The 14,644-nt window shown below is 34.6% G+C and overlaps 1 protein-coding gene across 1 annotated transcript in view; it reads right to left on the bottom strand.

Annotated features, from left to right (window-relative positions):
* The window catches only part of MMRN1 (multimerin 1), a gene marked incomplete at both ends in the record, with an annotated part of 130,034 nt that overhangs the window by 92,529 nt on the left and 22,861 nt on the right, over positions 1–14,644 (bottom strand). The window contains 4 exons of the mRNA XM_080796333.1: positions 1,169–1,304; positions 2,338–2,517; positions 3,869–3,973; positions 14,089–14,195. Coding sequence (XP_080652459.1) covers positions 1,169–1,304; positions 2,338–2,517; positions 3,869–3,973; positions 14,089–14,195 — 528 coding nt within the window. The remainder of the gene's footprint in view (positions 1–1,168; positions 1,305–2,337; positions 2,518–3,868; positions 3,974–14,088; positions 14,196–14,644) is intronic.

Genomic DNA, 14,644 nt, shown 5'->3' with positions numbered 1-14,644 from the left:
GTTAGTAGTTTCACAAAAAGCTGTTGACAGGTCTAATTCTCTCTAATTCTCTTTGGTAATGATAACTGAATTTTGCTAAACAAATTTCATTATGGTGGTTATAGTCAATTATATACTGTTTCTATTTGACTTCTTTCTCATGTTATCGCTTCAGGGAAAATATATTCCTTTCTCATGCTTGCCATTGGTAAGTTTGGTCATAGGGACACGCCAGAAATGTAGGGTAGCAATAAAATCTTTAAAAAAAAAAAAAAAAAGGGGCGCCTGGGTGGCTCAGTGGGTTGGGGCCTCTGCCTTCAGCTTGGGTCATGGTCTCAGGGTCCTGGGATCGAGCCCCACATCGGGCTCTCTGCTCGGCGGGGAGCCTGCTTCCCCTCTCTCTCTGCCTGACTCTCTGCCTACTTGTGATCTCTGTCTGTCAAATAAATAAATAAAATCTTAAAAAAAAAAAAAGAAATGTAGGGTAGGGTCTTTCCTTCAGGAGCTTAACAATACCAATTACCTACATAATTAAAAAAAAAAAAATCATGGTTCCTGCCATACTGGTAGATGATACAAAACCTCTACCTTATCTTTTACCTGTGAACCACAGGTGAAAAATAAAGAAAAAAATAATGTGATAGATACGGGATTATACAATAAGTGTATTTTTATGTGTAAAACAAAGTGAAAGGGATCACTAATCCTAAAATTGGGAAACACGCAATTAACCCAGAGAACTGAGCTATTCCTAGTGACCAAATTTCCTGCCTAGAAAATCCATGCCCTCCTTGAAACCCATTTGCCTAATCAATTCCTCCTGATCTATAGCTTATTAGTTGAGATGGCTTCTTTTTGTAGAAAGCTTCCCTGGTGCCCTTAGATTGGATTTGTTGAAACCATCAGGTGGTCTCATGGTACCCTGTATATAACACTACCATAGCAATTGCTCACTATCTACAGATCCCTGTGGTAGGCAGAATAATGCTGCTCCACTCAAGATGTCCACACCCTAATTTCCTGAACCTGTGAATGTTACCTCTCCTGACAAAAGGACCTTGGCGGATGTGATTAAGGTTAAAGACCCTGAGATGAGGAAATTATCCTGGATTATTCAGGTCAGTCCAATGTAATCACTGAGTCCTTAAAAGAGGAAAAGGAAGGTAAAAGAGTTGGGTTGGAGACCTACCATGAAGACCCAACAGTGTTGCTGGTTTTCAAAAATGGAGGAAAAAGGCCATGAGCCAAGAAGTGCAGTGGCCTCAGGAAGCTGTGAAAGAGCCTCAGTTTATAGCTATCAAGAAAATAGGACCACAGTCCCACAACTGCAAGAAAACGAATTTTGACAACAACTGGAATTAACAGGAAATTGATTATCCAGTACAACCTTCAGAAAGGAATACAGCCTGCTGTTTTAAGAGCACAAAAGTTGAGCAAAGCTGATTCATATTTATGAAGAAATTATTATTTCTTTTTTTTTTTAAGATTTTATTTATTTATTTGACAGACAGAGATCACAAGTAGGCAGAGAGGCAGGCAGAGAGAGAGGAGGAAGCAGGCTCCCTGCAGAGGAGAGAGCCTGACGCGGGGCTCGATCCCAGGACCCTGGGATCATGACCTGAACTGAAGGCAGAGGCTTTAACTCACTGAGCCACCCAGGTGCCCCAAGAAATTATTTCTGTTAACTGAGATGTCTTAGGATATATTTTATTGGTTATACTCCATACACTAAATAATTTCTGTGGTAACAGCACACTTTTGATTTATCCTCAGTATCTTCTCAATATTATTGAGACAACCATATACTTGTGCCTTGATAATCCCTTTTTTAAAAAAAAAGATTTTATTTATTTATTTGTCAGAGAGAAAGAGAGAGAGAGAGAGAGAGCGCACAGGTAGGCAGAGGCAAAGGGAGAAGCAGGCTCCCTTCCAAACAAGGAGCCCGATGTGGGACTCTATCCCCGGACGCTGGGATCATGACCCGAGCTAAAGGCAGCCCCTTAACCGACTGAGCCATCCAGGTGTCCCTTGATAATCCTTTCTTAACCTCATCTTTATCTTGAACTGAGACCACAATGGAAGTAAACTAAGTACAGCTCATTTTAACTATAAAGAAATACAAGTTAAGATTTAACTAATACTTAATGAAAATAAATCAGATGAAACATCGAGTACAAGATTTGACAAAACAGAAAAAAAAATAGATATTTCAAATAATAATTTACAAATATCTTATTCCAAAAATATAGTCTTAAACTTTTATACTACTCAATCTAAAGTGAAGATTCCAAAATGATATGAGAAAAGATAAATGAGTCATTTACCTTTTGTCTTAAGTGAATGAATATTTTACTTTACTTTTACCTTTTAGAAAAGATTGAAATTCTCTGTTTTTATCTTCATTGATTTTCCCCTCTAGGGAGGAGTATGTGTTTCTTACATCACTCACAGCTGAAGAAATATTGTCAATCTTCTTCTGAAGAAGGGTCAGTTTCATTGCCTGGTGGTTCATCTGCTCGGTCATCTTTTGTGTCACCGCTGCAAGGAAAAGAAAAGAATATGTGTGTATGTATATATATAATACTATTCAAATATATTATTCAAATATCATGACAGGCTTAAAGGTATTTCAAATAAATCATGTTTGTACTCCCTATTTGAAAATATAGACTACTGTATATGCACTCAGCAAATGGCAGACTGAATTTTACATTAAGGGTGAAAATTTATAATATATAATAATACTTTCATATAATAATTCAGACAATATAATAAATATATTATGATTAATAATAAATATATAAATAAATGATATATAAATATAAAAGACATATATGTACATTTATAATAGATTTCTAAATGTTTTAACTTTGCTCAGAATCTTCAGTCCTTTTTTTTTTTTTTAAACTTCAAAGTGTTATTGTTGCATTCTTAAGAGATGAAGAAACTAAGGGACAGAAAACCAAAGTAACTGGTTTGAGATTGCAGAGCTGATACCTCATCTTCTGCTTTCAAATCCAATGTTACAGAATTAAATATGTGTGGCTCTATATATGTGTGTAGTCATATCTATAGCTTGAGGATTTTACTCTTTACTGAGGTGTTCTTTAATGAGTGATAAAGATTCAGATTTAGTCTGAATCATTTAACATAGCAATGATACTTCCCCTGTTTTTTTTTGCACGCACTTCAATAATTCAAGGAGGATTTTATACCATTTTATGAAGATACTGAATTCCAATCCCTTAAAAAAAATAACACACAGTCTCTAGGATATATTCACCCTTATTCCCCCTAAGTCCCATTTCTCAATTTGAGTGCCTCATTTAGTAGGACTAAATGTTTCTAAGAAATAAAGTCAGGCCTAAAAGAAGTGGTAAAATACTTATAATTAGAACGATGAGAAATATGTGGCTTGCCAACTTTGGATCAACATGAAGTTCTTGTTGATTCTTAGTCACAATTCTTTTCCCTAGTCAGTGACCCACACATCCTTGGAGATCTCTCCTCAGTCAGTGGAAGGGAGCCTTCTTAGCTCCTTCAAAGGATCACGTCATTCCTTCCACCTCAAGATTCTTCCATGATTGCCCTTTTTGAAGGACAAAAGCTTGGCGTTACTTTGGAAACCTGTGATTTCCTTACAACCGGGTTAATAGCACTTTTAATCCTCTCCTGTGTTTGCACACACAGCTTCACAATCATACATGATCCCTCAAGGCTGGGAACCTTCAGCTCCTCCACGGTTTCTCCCAACAGGGCGAACCAGTAGAAAAGGATTGAAGGGTATGCTAAGTGTGTCCCCATCAAGCCAAGCGTTTTCTTGTTTGGAAGTTATAAATAGTATTGACGATAATTTGGGTTAGGGATGTTAGCAATTACAATCTGCGACCTGGGTCACCGCAGTCTTGCCGCTGCGGCTGCTCAGGGGTCTCTCTGCCCACAGCGTTGTGACTCTCAGCCTGGCTGCTGTGTATCAGGTGCTGCTGTTCCTGGGCTAGATGGACACAAAAAGAGAAGAGAGAGAGTTAAGCGTTGGGACTGCCTCATTTCTTCCAATCCTTCAGGCACGTCGCTGCCATTCGTTTTCCCTGTCCAGAAGCACGACAGTCCGCCAGGATTGCAGAGGGAGCAGCTCTGCTCCAATCCGGAGGGCAATGTGCTACCACCTTGTGTTGGAAGTCCGGGACTCTAATTCCGTTTGGAAAAAATAAAATTATTCAGGCCCCCTTTTAGGCGAAAATGGATGGTGGCGTGTGGTACCTGTGCAAACTGGAAGACATGGACGGCCTGCATCATCAAGGGGACTTTAAAATCAGCTGTGTTAAAGTCTATGGTGGCTCTGTAAGTGGACTGCCACAAAGGCTGCTTGTTTAACGATGTGATTTCCAGCTGGTGTCTCCTTGGAAATAAGGGAGAGCTACAGGTTCCTGACTCAAAGAGTATCTGCTTAACTAAATGGGTTGTTCCCAGATTTCTAGGAAAAACCTAGACTCAAAACGCAAGGACCACCAGTAAAAGTAAACTATTACATGGCAAGTTGTCAGGGGATCAACCGGTAAAATCCGGGAAATTTCAGAAAAATAGAAATTCTTATAAAGTCTACTCTGTTAAAGAATTGATTCCCCTTTCCCTTTCAAGTTAATATTTAGATGGAAATATAGTTTTTCATCGGAGAAAACAATTTAGAGTGAAAATTAGTAAAAACATTGAACACATCAAGTAAATTAGGCCTGTAATTTGCAGACTTTTAATAAATAAATATATTCATTATTGAGAAAATAATTACATGAGAAAATAAGTGTTTGGTGTCTATCTGTGCTTCTTCCCACGTGAAATTATGTACCAATGAAACTCTCCTTTTAGCCCATGTTAATTATGTTCCCTAAGGCATATGTGACTGTGACAGTAATACTAAAGGATTTCTACTCCACAGAAAGAATAATATATTTAGTATTAATGTGAGTTAGTCTCTATTGCTAGATTGAATTTTGCATCGCTTTTCTTCAGGGCATTGAGCTAAACTAACGCATTTCCATTCATGTTCAAGGTTTTTGTTTTGATATTGTTTCTTTTTTTTCTCTCCACTGTATTACAGAAAGTCCTGTATAATTGTTGATTTATTTGGAAGAAAACAATCTGCAGCTTGGGGAAATTATACTTATTTTGGGGCTGCAAAAGTGGCATAACGTGTTAAATTTCCCTTAGGTCCTAGTAATAAGGTTCCTTTAGGCAAAATTCAAATTAATTCATATAAATATATCTATTAAATAATTGCATAGATTTTTATCAAGTTTCCTCTTTAGATGATGTAGAAAGCATTTTTCTAACAGCTAAAAATCTAAGCATACCCAAGACAGTAACTAGAAAGTGAAGTAATGTTTCTCAAACCAGGGTTCCTAGATCAGCAGTATCAGTATCACCTGGCAACTTTTCTTTTATGGGTAGTATTTTTTTTTTTTTTTTTAACCACTGGCAAACTTTTGAAAATACAACTTCTAGGCCCCGTCTCAGACCTTCTAACTTAGAAAAGTCTGGGACACCTGGGTAGCTCAGTCGTTAAGTGTCTGCCTTTGGCTCTGGTCATGATCCCAGGGTGCTGGGATAGAGCTTGTGTTCCCTCTCTTGCTGTGTCTCTCTCTGTCAAACAAACAAATAAAATCTTTAAAAAATAAGAAAGTCGGGAGTGGGCAGTAATTTGTGTTTTAATAAGCTCTTCTGATGTTTCCAAGGCACACTGAAGTTTGAGAATCACTGGAATAAAGCATCAAAATAAATCTTCCCTAGCAACTACCTATCTCACGGCCTTCCCTATTTCTCTTAACAGTGGAAGAGGGTTCAGGATATGAGCAAGTATTTATAGCAAAAGGAACGTGTGATGTTCATCAACAGGATGAACAAATGATGTTTACATTTTCTTACTGCTTACCTTTTTCATTAAATCACAGGAAAACAAAAACCAAAAAATCATAGGAAAACAAAAAAAGCTGGTGCATTTAAAGGCATTTCCATAACATGGTGGACAGAGGGTACTTTGTTAGTAAGCAATGCACAATTATAGTAACAACAAAATTATATTGTTTTGTGGCAACAAACAAGTTACAATTCCAATTTCCTTTTCTATCTGTTATTAACTTTAAACACACTGTTTTTTTTTTCTTCCTCTTTAATGATTTTTCATCATGGATGAGAAACAAAAGCACCTGTAAGTTCTGAAACACTGAAAGTATCATTGCCTTTTCCATTATCTCACCCAGAGATTCTGATTCAGAAGATCTGTTCTGGGAATTGAGCATGTGCATATATATATATATATATATATATATATATATATGTATGTATATATACACACACATATGTATTTATATATTTTATTATATATTTTTATATTATATACATATAATTTTAAACTCTACATGTGATTTTTGATGTATGACTTTAGTTAAGAAGTACTGATTTTGAAAAAATTGCGAAAAATTCTAATTCTAATGTTTCATTGTTACAAGGCAGAAAATCCAAAATATTTTCACATTAAAGTTTTTAAATTTTTATTTATTTTTATTATTTATTTATTTAACAGATGGAGATCACAAGTAGGCAGAGAAGCAGGCAGAGAGAGAGGAGGAAGCAGGCTCCCTGCTGAGCAGAGAGCCCGATGTGGGGCTCGATCCTAGGACTCTGGGATCATGACCTGAGGCGAAGGCAGAAGCTTTAACCCACTGAGCCACCCAGGTGCTCCTTCACATTAAAGTTTTAATCCAGAATTCATAAAGTTTTAATCCAAAATTCATAGACTTTTAAATAACCACCCTGCCTGTTGATAATAAGAACATATGTTAAAGACATGATCTATTTAAACTCTAATAAATGACAAACTTGAGTCTCCTATCATTCCAAAGAGGAGTGGGCCTTTATAAGGAGGAGGTAATTTTGATAAACATAATTAAATAATTTATAATAAATTATTAAAAACACTGGAAAAGAGATAAAAGCTTAAATTTAGAAGCACTTCTTAGGAGTGTGATTTTTTTTGAAAAAAGAAAAACCATAGAAATTTTATCAATAATAGGGATACCTGGGTGGCTCAGTCAGGTAAGTACCAAACTCTTGATTTTAGTTCAGGTCAAGATCGTGAGATGAAGCCTTGCACCCAGCTTTGCGCTGAGCCTGGAGCCTGCTTAAGAGTCTCTCTCTCCTTCTCCCTCTGCCCCTCCCCCTGCCTCTCTCTCTCTCTTAAAAAAATCATTCTGGAGCATGTTTTGATATGAAAACATTAAATTGATATAAAAATCAATTAAATATAAAACAATGTGTATTTCTGAAATGAAAATCAATTCAATTTTATTTTCAATAAAAATTAGTGGATTTTTACATGCTATATAAACTTTGACTCAAATAATGTTCTAAACTTTTGTCATTTAAAATTGAAATCAGTAGATTTGTTTTTCATAATGACAATCAATTTCCACTAAAGTTCATTTGAAATCAAGGGGAAAATGTTAAAGAACTTTATGAAATTAATCTCATGAAATACGATTTGAAATAAAAATTTTCAAGTAAAGCAAAATTTTTGAAATAATAAAAAAATTGAACAAATACTTTATCAAATAGTGTTTATAAAAATCAATAAAGAAAGGAAAATGTTTGTGAAATAAAATTAGAATTTTAACATCATATAATTTAAATAATAGATCATTTTTAGAAAAGAAAATGTTATAGAACTTACCTAATATAATTCCTATATAGGAATATCATTACTAGTGTTTTATGTTTAGCATTTGGAAAACAAGCCATGTTTTAAAAAAGTGGAGAACTGCTTTTCAGAAATGACATTCTTTTTCTTTTTTGAAGATTTTATTTATTTATTTGAGAGAGAGCGTAGAGCGGGGGTGGGGAAGGAGTAGAGAGAGAGGGAGAGAGAGAATCTCAAGCTGACTCCATGCTGAGCAGGTTCGTGTTTCGATCTCACAACCCGGAGATTATGACCAGAGCCGAAATCAAGAGTCGGATGCTTAGCCAACTGAGCCGCCCAGGCACCCTTAGAAATAACATTCTAATAGAGATGTCAATTCTTTTTTAACCTAGGATTAGAAGACATTTCAGATATGAAAAATATATATATTCCATTTGAAACAAAAATAAGCAATTACATGAGAAAACATCAATTTTTCTAATTATACGAAAATAATATTTTCGTATAATTAATATTTCGTATAATTAATATTTATACGACAAAACTAAAAAATATAATAAATATTTACATTCCTTGATTTATGGTGCCACAAATTTGGTCAAGTGACATTTGCAAAGCTCTATGAATTAATTAAATAGGACATTCTACAATTTTCATGATTTAGTTTGTAATAAATATATTGAATACTTAAAAATGCACATAGTATTTAAGGGCTGGAAAAAATTTGAATGCAGTCATTGTTAATTCAGTAAAGACTAACAGATAATTTGGCAGGATGGCACTATCATGTATGTTAATAGAAATGATTAACTTGCTGAGTCTTGGTATCACCCATTGACTCTAAATCTGATGGAGAATTCTTTAAAGGAGGTTGAGACAGTACTCTACATGAAATCATCTGTGTGACAGAAACATTATTTAGCTGGAGTCATCCATGTTAAAAAAAATGTCAAAAAGTTTTATAAATTATTAAAAAAAACCCTTTAGAATCATTGACAAATGGAAGAGAAAGCAAACAAAACTGTCAGAGAAAAAAAGAAAGCTATTGAAAGGGACAAAGAATAATACATATAAGTATCAAGTGAAAGTCTTTAGTTTTCTGCCTACTAATCTTCAGTAATTCTCTCCTCATTTTATGAAAACATAATATATGTGAAGTAAGAAAAATGAAATTTTCTCCTGACTGAGTTGAAAGAAAATGGAATGGGGAAAATACCTTAAATATTAAGTGACAAAAACTAATGTGATTGTGTGTGTGTGTACACATTTAAAACTTTACATTTGCTCTTAGCTGTAATTATTTTTTAACTTATTGTTTTAAGAGGAATCAGGTGAGGAAATTGTACTCCTAAGTGGAAGAAACAGCTATTAACCATCACACAAAGATCCTTGAGAGCCAATTGTCATATGAATCTCTTTTCTCTGGAATTCTTTGGATCGGGTCCCTGCCAAGGCTGTAAAAACTTGAAATGCCTGTTTAACAAATTCAATAGTTTATGTTATCTTTTCCCAGCTCTATTTTTTGACTGGAGTTCAATACTTGTATTCATCCCAGTTTATTGCATGGGATTTCGCTGGTGGAAAAGTGCTGATAGGATCTCTGACAGTGGAGTCAGTTACTCTCCTGTGATAAAGTTCTTGGATGATCGATACTCTTTTATTTTTTCATTTAACAATCTTTCTGTCTTCCCAAATGTATTCCCTACCACAAGAGCTACTACAAATTCTAGGTTTCCCAGGCAATCTTATCTTATCTTGCACTTCAGCACAGACCTTTGCTTTGTTCTCTAGAACGGATTTCTCAGTCCCTTTTTCTTGGTTCTTTCTGAGACATGGGTGCTGGGACAGAAGGACATTTATTTAAGTCAAACAACTTTTAAAGATCTTTATGCACTTCAGATTTTTAAAATATATTGCATTTTTAAAAATGCAATATATTTAAAAAATCAGATTATTATTATTTTTTTCTATTCTCTCAATGCAATTCCTCTTTTTTCCTGCATGGAAACATTGTCCTTGGTGGATCAAGGACTTAGAGAAGTAAGGTCAGCAAGTGTCAAGAGCAATTTGTTTATTAGGTGCCCCTTCCTTCCTTCCCTCTCTTTCCTTTCTCCTCCTCCTACTCCTTCTCTTCTTCTGCCTCCTCCTTTTATTAGGCAGGTATTAACTTGAGTGTTGTTGTTGTTTTTTTTCCTTCCAGACCTTTGAGGCATATAGAGGAAGCCATTAATGGCAACTCAGTAATGAGGAAGCTTGTTCTTAGAACCAAAACCCCTCGTGTGTTACAAGACCCTTTTCCCACTGATCCTGTAATACCAGGTGAATGCTTACTTGATGATGGTCAGTACATATGTAAAGATTTACTGAGATTTGGTAGTCAAATCAAAAAAAGCAATTTGGTGCAACAAAGACCGAAGATACATGATGACTTTTTTTTTTTTGAAAGATTTTATTTATGTATTTGACAGAGAGATCACAAGTAGGCAGAGAGGCAGTCAGAGAGAGCAGGGGGGTGGGGGAGCAGGCTCCCTGCTGAGCAGAGAGCCTGGTGCAGGGCTTAATCCCAGGACCCTGGGACTATAACCTGGGTCGAAGGCAGAGGCTTAACCCACTGAGCCACCCAGGCGCCCCTATATGGTGACTTTTGACTAAATGTATCATAATTGAGCAAGATGCTTATAGGTGGTAATGTTCTTTCTTAAAGGAGAAAGCATTAAATGCCACTGGGATGAATTAGATATGCAAATATATAAGAAATACAGGGACTTTTTTCTGTTTTAAATATTTATATCAATTGAAGTCATATTTTAAAACAATTTTACTGGAGAAGTCCCATATTTAAAATGCTACAATAGCTTATAAAATTTATTGAATTATTCCACATTTGTAAAATGAAACATTTTTATATATTCATAACATATGGCAGGATCAGTTTATTTCAACAATTGCATGATTGTATTTTCTGCATTCATAAAGCTGTGATACATTTCATAAAACATAATTTTCTTATAGAGAGGATCTGAGTAAAGCTGACTGGAATTTTTTAAACAGATTTACAAAGAAGCTTTTCTTTCCTCCTCTCTAATTGAACATTTTTTGAACTGAAATTCCTGTCTTTTGTGTCATTACAGCAAGCCACAATTTCCTTGTTCTACTTCAGAACATTTTAGAGACATCTACTGGAAAAGCACATTATTGCAAATTTTATAAAATTGGTTTAAAAAGTATATTGTTGCTGACATTAAAAAAAATGTCTTGGAGTTCACATCACAAAATTAGGTCCCTTTCTGAAGATAAACTCTTTGATCCTCAAAAAGGTATACCAAATGTAAAATACATCAAAACTATTACTTTGCTGTTGGACTTAATGCTTCTTCCTTTTTTTAACCAAAAAATTCTATTCACTTTGACTTCTTAAAAAGTTGGTTTCCTCTTGATAGTATGACTAATATTTTAATAAGCTAATCTAGAACATTTAACCAGAATTTTGATTATCTAAATTGTAGCAAAATGAGCATGTATGAAGGGTCAGTAATATTACAAACAGCATATTGTAGAGTAAGACAACAGGACGAATTGCCTCATGGATTTTGAATTACAATATCCCTTTCTAACAGATTGGAGATGGAGCTGTAGAGGAGTTGGGGGGAGAAAGAAAAAGAAACAGGAAGAGAAGTGGAGGAGGAGAAATAAAAGAGAGTACAGTGGCTAACTGTTCTATTTTATTCCTGTTCTATGAATCTTCCCTGTATATTTAAAAAGACTATTCTACTGCAATCTAAATGAAAAAGAAATTGTTACTTTGTATTTTGACATTTATTTTATCTGTGGGGATGGAACTTTTGGGGAAAGTGGGGATTTGTAAAATGTATGTAGTATTTTACAAATTTTCTACGTATAAAATGATCTCCTAATGTGAAGGCCTGACACTGAAGTAATTATCACAGTAGCTACATGCCCAGGTTATTCCAAACCCTTGAGGGTTCTGAAGAAGCTTAAAGAATGGATGAGCCCCACTGATTATTCCTGTCATATTTGGGGCTGCTTGTCATATGAGACAGTGTGAAGAGTGTTGTCAAAGGAAACCTGACAATTTTCCCTTCCAAATAATAATGAGAATGTTGGCACATATATAAAGTGTGATGGTTATGGGGGTGGTAACTGGGACTGTAGGAAGGAGGAATCAGAAGCGGAAAATGTGTAAAGAAAGGAAGAACGAAAGAAAGGAAGGAAGGAAGGAAAAGAAGCCCAGGATAGATGAAATAATTGAAGACTGATTTAAGGGACAAAGACACAGTAGTTCTTGATACTACCAGTGCATCAACTGCACTAATAAAAAATTCAACAGCTTTTATGTATTGCAATAAAAGTGAAGAGTACCATGGTCAGAATATCGTAGGGAGCAGTTGTAGGGTGTTTTGTTTTTGTTTTTGCTTTTGGAATCACAGTGATATTGAGTTGATTATATGACATGACACATTGGGCATAGCTGCCATCAGAAAGTTATTCCTACCGCAGAGTTCAATAGAAAGATGACTTTTACACAACAGCTTAATCAGCAGATGCCTGAATTATGAGTAATTCTAATTATTGTACTGTGACAGAAGGTCATAGATCTCTTCTGGAACATTGTTGTTAATGGGATTCAAGATGACGATTTGTAAATCTAATATTAAAAATATCTGCAGGTTGCTTCCAAACAGAACATGAGATGTCAGTAAATAATCAAAGCTGAACTGTTTGAATTTAATTTAAATAATTCATGTGATGCTTTGGGAAAAAAAAGGGGGCAGATGACAATACATAGTAGATATTCAAAACTGTCAACTAGCCTTGTTTCTTGTGTGTACATTTATGATGGAATTCTATGATTTTTCCTCATAGATGTTTATAGTCCATCTTAGTGATTAATAATCGATTAGTAGGTAAGAAGGACAAAGTATGAAGTAATGGCAGTTCATAATCAGCTGCAGCCTATGACATTCCTTGACATAAAGATTTTGCTTCTTGCCACACATTAACGTTCAGTTCCATAGGTGCAATAGGGTGTGTAATGACATTCTAAATTTCTAGAAAGGTATTCTGTGAACAAACGCTTAAATCCTTAAGAATAATAATAGGAGCCTTTAAGAAGGCTCCTAAGGTAGCTTTCATGGAATTAGTACTCCTCAGATCTTCTGCATGAAAGAAGAAAAATATAGAAACTAGTCTTCGACTTAGAAATACAGTTTTAAATACTGTTCATAACTTTTATCATCTGCTGTAAACAGATTATAAACAAATATGTTTTACCACTGGGAATAGAACTGTGCACCTCACATAAATTAGGAATCTTGTGAAAGCAGGATCATATTTTGACTTTTTTAGACTATGCTAAATTATCTTGTTTCTGAATACTTTTGGCATAGATGAAATTTTATTTAAAAGTTTATTTTACCTGATTATAAATGCAGTACGTATTCATACTATACCCTGAAAATATATTAAATTTTTATGACATCTCTGAAATTCAGGCCAAACCCAGAACAAATAGCATTACAGTTGAATTTGCCTACAGATTCTCACTGAATGGGCTAGAATAACCATATATAACATCCCTAACGAAACTGTAAGTTTCCTAGAGCTTTTGTACTACAACTTTCTTTTTTTAAATGTGAATCATAATGGTTTCTCCACACTTACATTAATTTTTAATCACAGTCTCTCATGCTGCTGATTGAATTCCTCACCACTGCTAATGGTTTTTCTTGTAATATTCATTCGTTTAAAATATGTATGCTGATGCCATATCTTATTTTTCAAAGGAAACTTGTTTAAAGCCAAGAGCAACATAATAGCCACACACGTTAGGCCACAGCAGGTTACTATGTGTTTGATTAGCCTTGCCACCAGAAAATCCTTAAAATCACAGTTGATAAAATGGCTCTATTAGGATTTAAGAAGAAAAGCACAATTATTCGTGCCACATTTGTATATTCTTTAAAACTGAATTTCATTCACATACATAATATTATTTCAAATAATTAACTGGAACAAAACTAGAAGGTAGTTTATTTTCATATAGGGTCATTCTAATGATTATTTAAAATATAAAATTAGGATTTCTGATATTTTAATAAGGCATGCTTCCATAGCATATAGTTAAGAAAAAATGTGATAGATCTCCACTTACTCATCCTCTAAAACTAACATAACAATATAGGAATATATAAGATATCTCATTATGAGATTTGGGCTGCTAAACTAGCTACTAAGTTGGAAAGCTCTAGAGACGTAACAGTTTTAATGATTTGGCTACATGTTCATTAACTCTGGTTCTAAAGGGAAAATACAATTCTTTCCTTCACTAGCATCAGTTGCTTATTCTCCAAAAGTTTTATGCTTCTAAATGTTATTATAAAATTACTATTAAAATGTACCTTTTAGCTGACATTTTGCTCCACTGAATCCAGGACAACACTTCCATTCCAATGAGGTAACGATTTTATGTTGCATCCTGTAGACAGGATTTGATATCTTCTGAGATCTGGAGAGGAGAGCAATTATTTGTCTCACATTAAATTATCAGTTGGGATAATTAAAGTTTTGGAAACAATATCTAAAATATAAGAAACATTCAATAAATGTTATCTGTTGTTATTATATTTTTCATCATCAATATTATTATTATCATTTTATATATATATGTGTGTGTGTGTATATATATATATATATTTTTTTTTTTTTTTTTTGAGAGAGAGAGAGAGACAGCACATGAGAGGGCAGGGTAGGGCAGGGGGAGAGGGTGAGAGAAAATCTTAAGCAGGCTCCATGCTCAGTACGGAGCCAGTGTGGGGATCCATCTCAAAATCTTGAGTCATGACCTAAGCTGAAATCAAGTCAGACATTTAACCACCTGAGCCATCCTGGTGCCCCTCATCGATATTATTGTTAAACTTACATTTCTTTAAATAAATTACAAAAAGCATTAAGATC

This window comes from Martes martes (genome assembly GCF_963455335.1).
Source record: "Martes martes genome assembly, chromosome: 2".
NCBI classification, from domain to species: domain Eukaryota; kingdom Metazoa; phylum Chordata; class Mammalia; order Carnivora; family Mustelidae; genus Martes; species Martes martes.
Note: the sequence above shows the minus strand (reverse complement) of the source record. Positions and strands in the feature narration are given on the sequence as shown.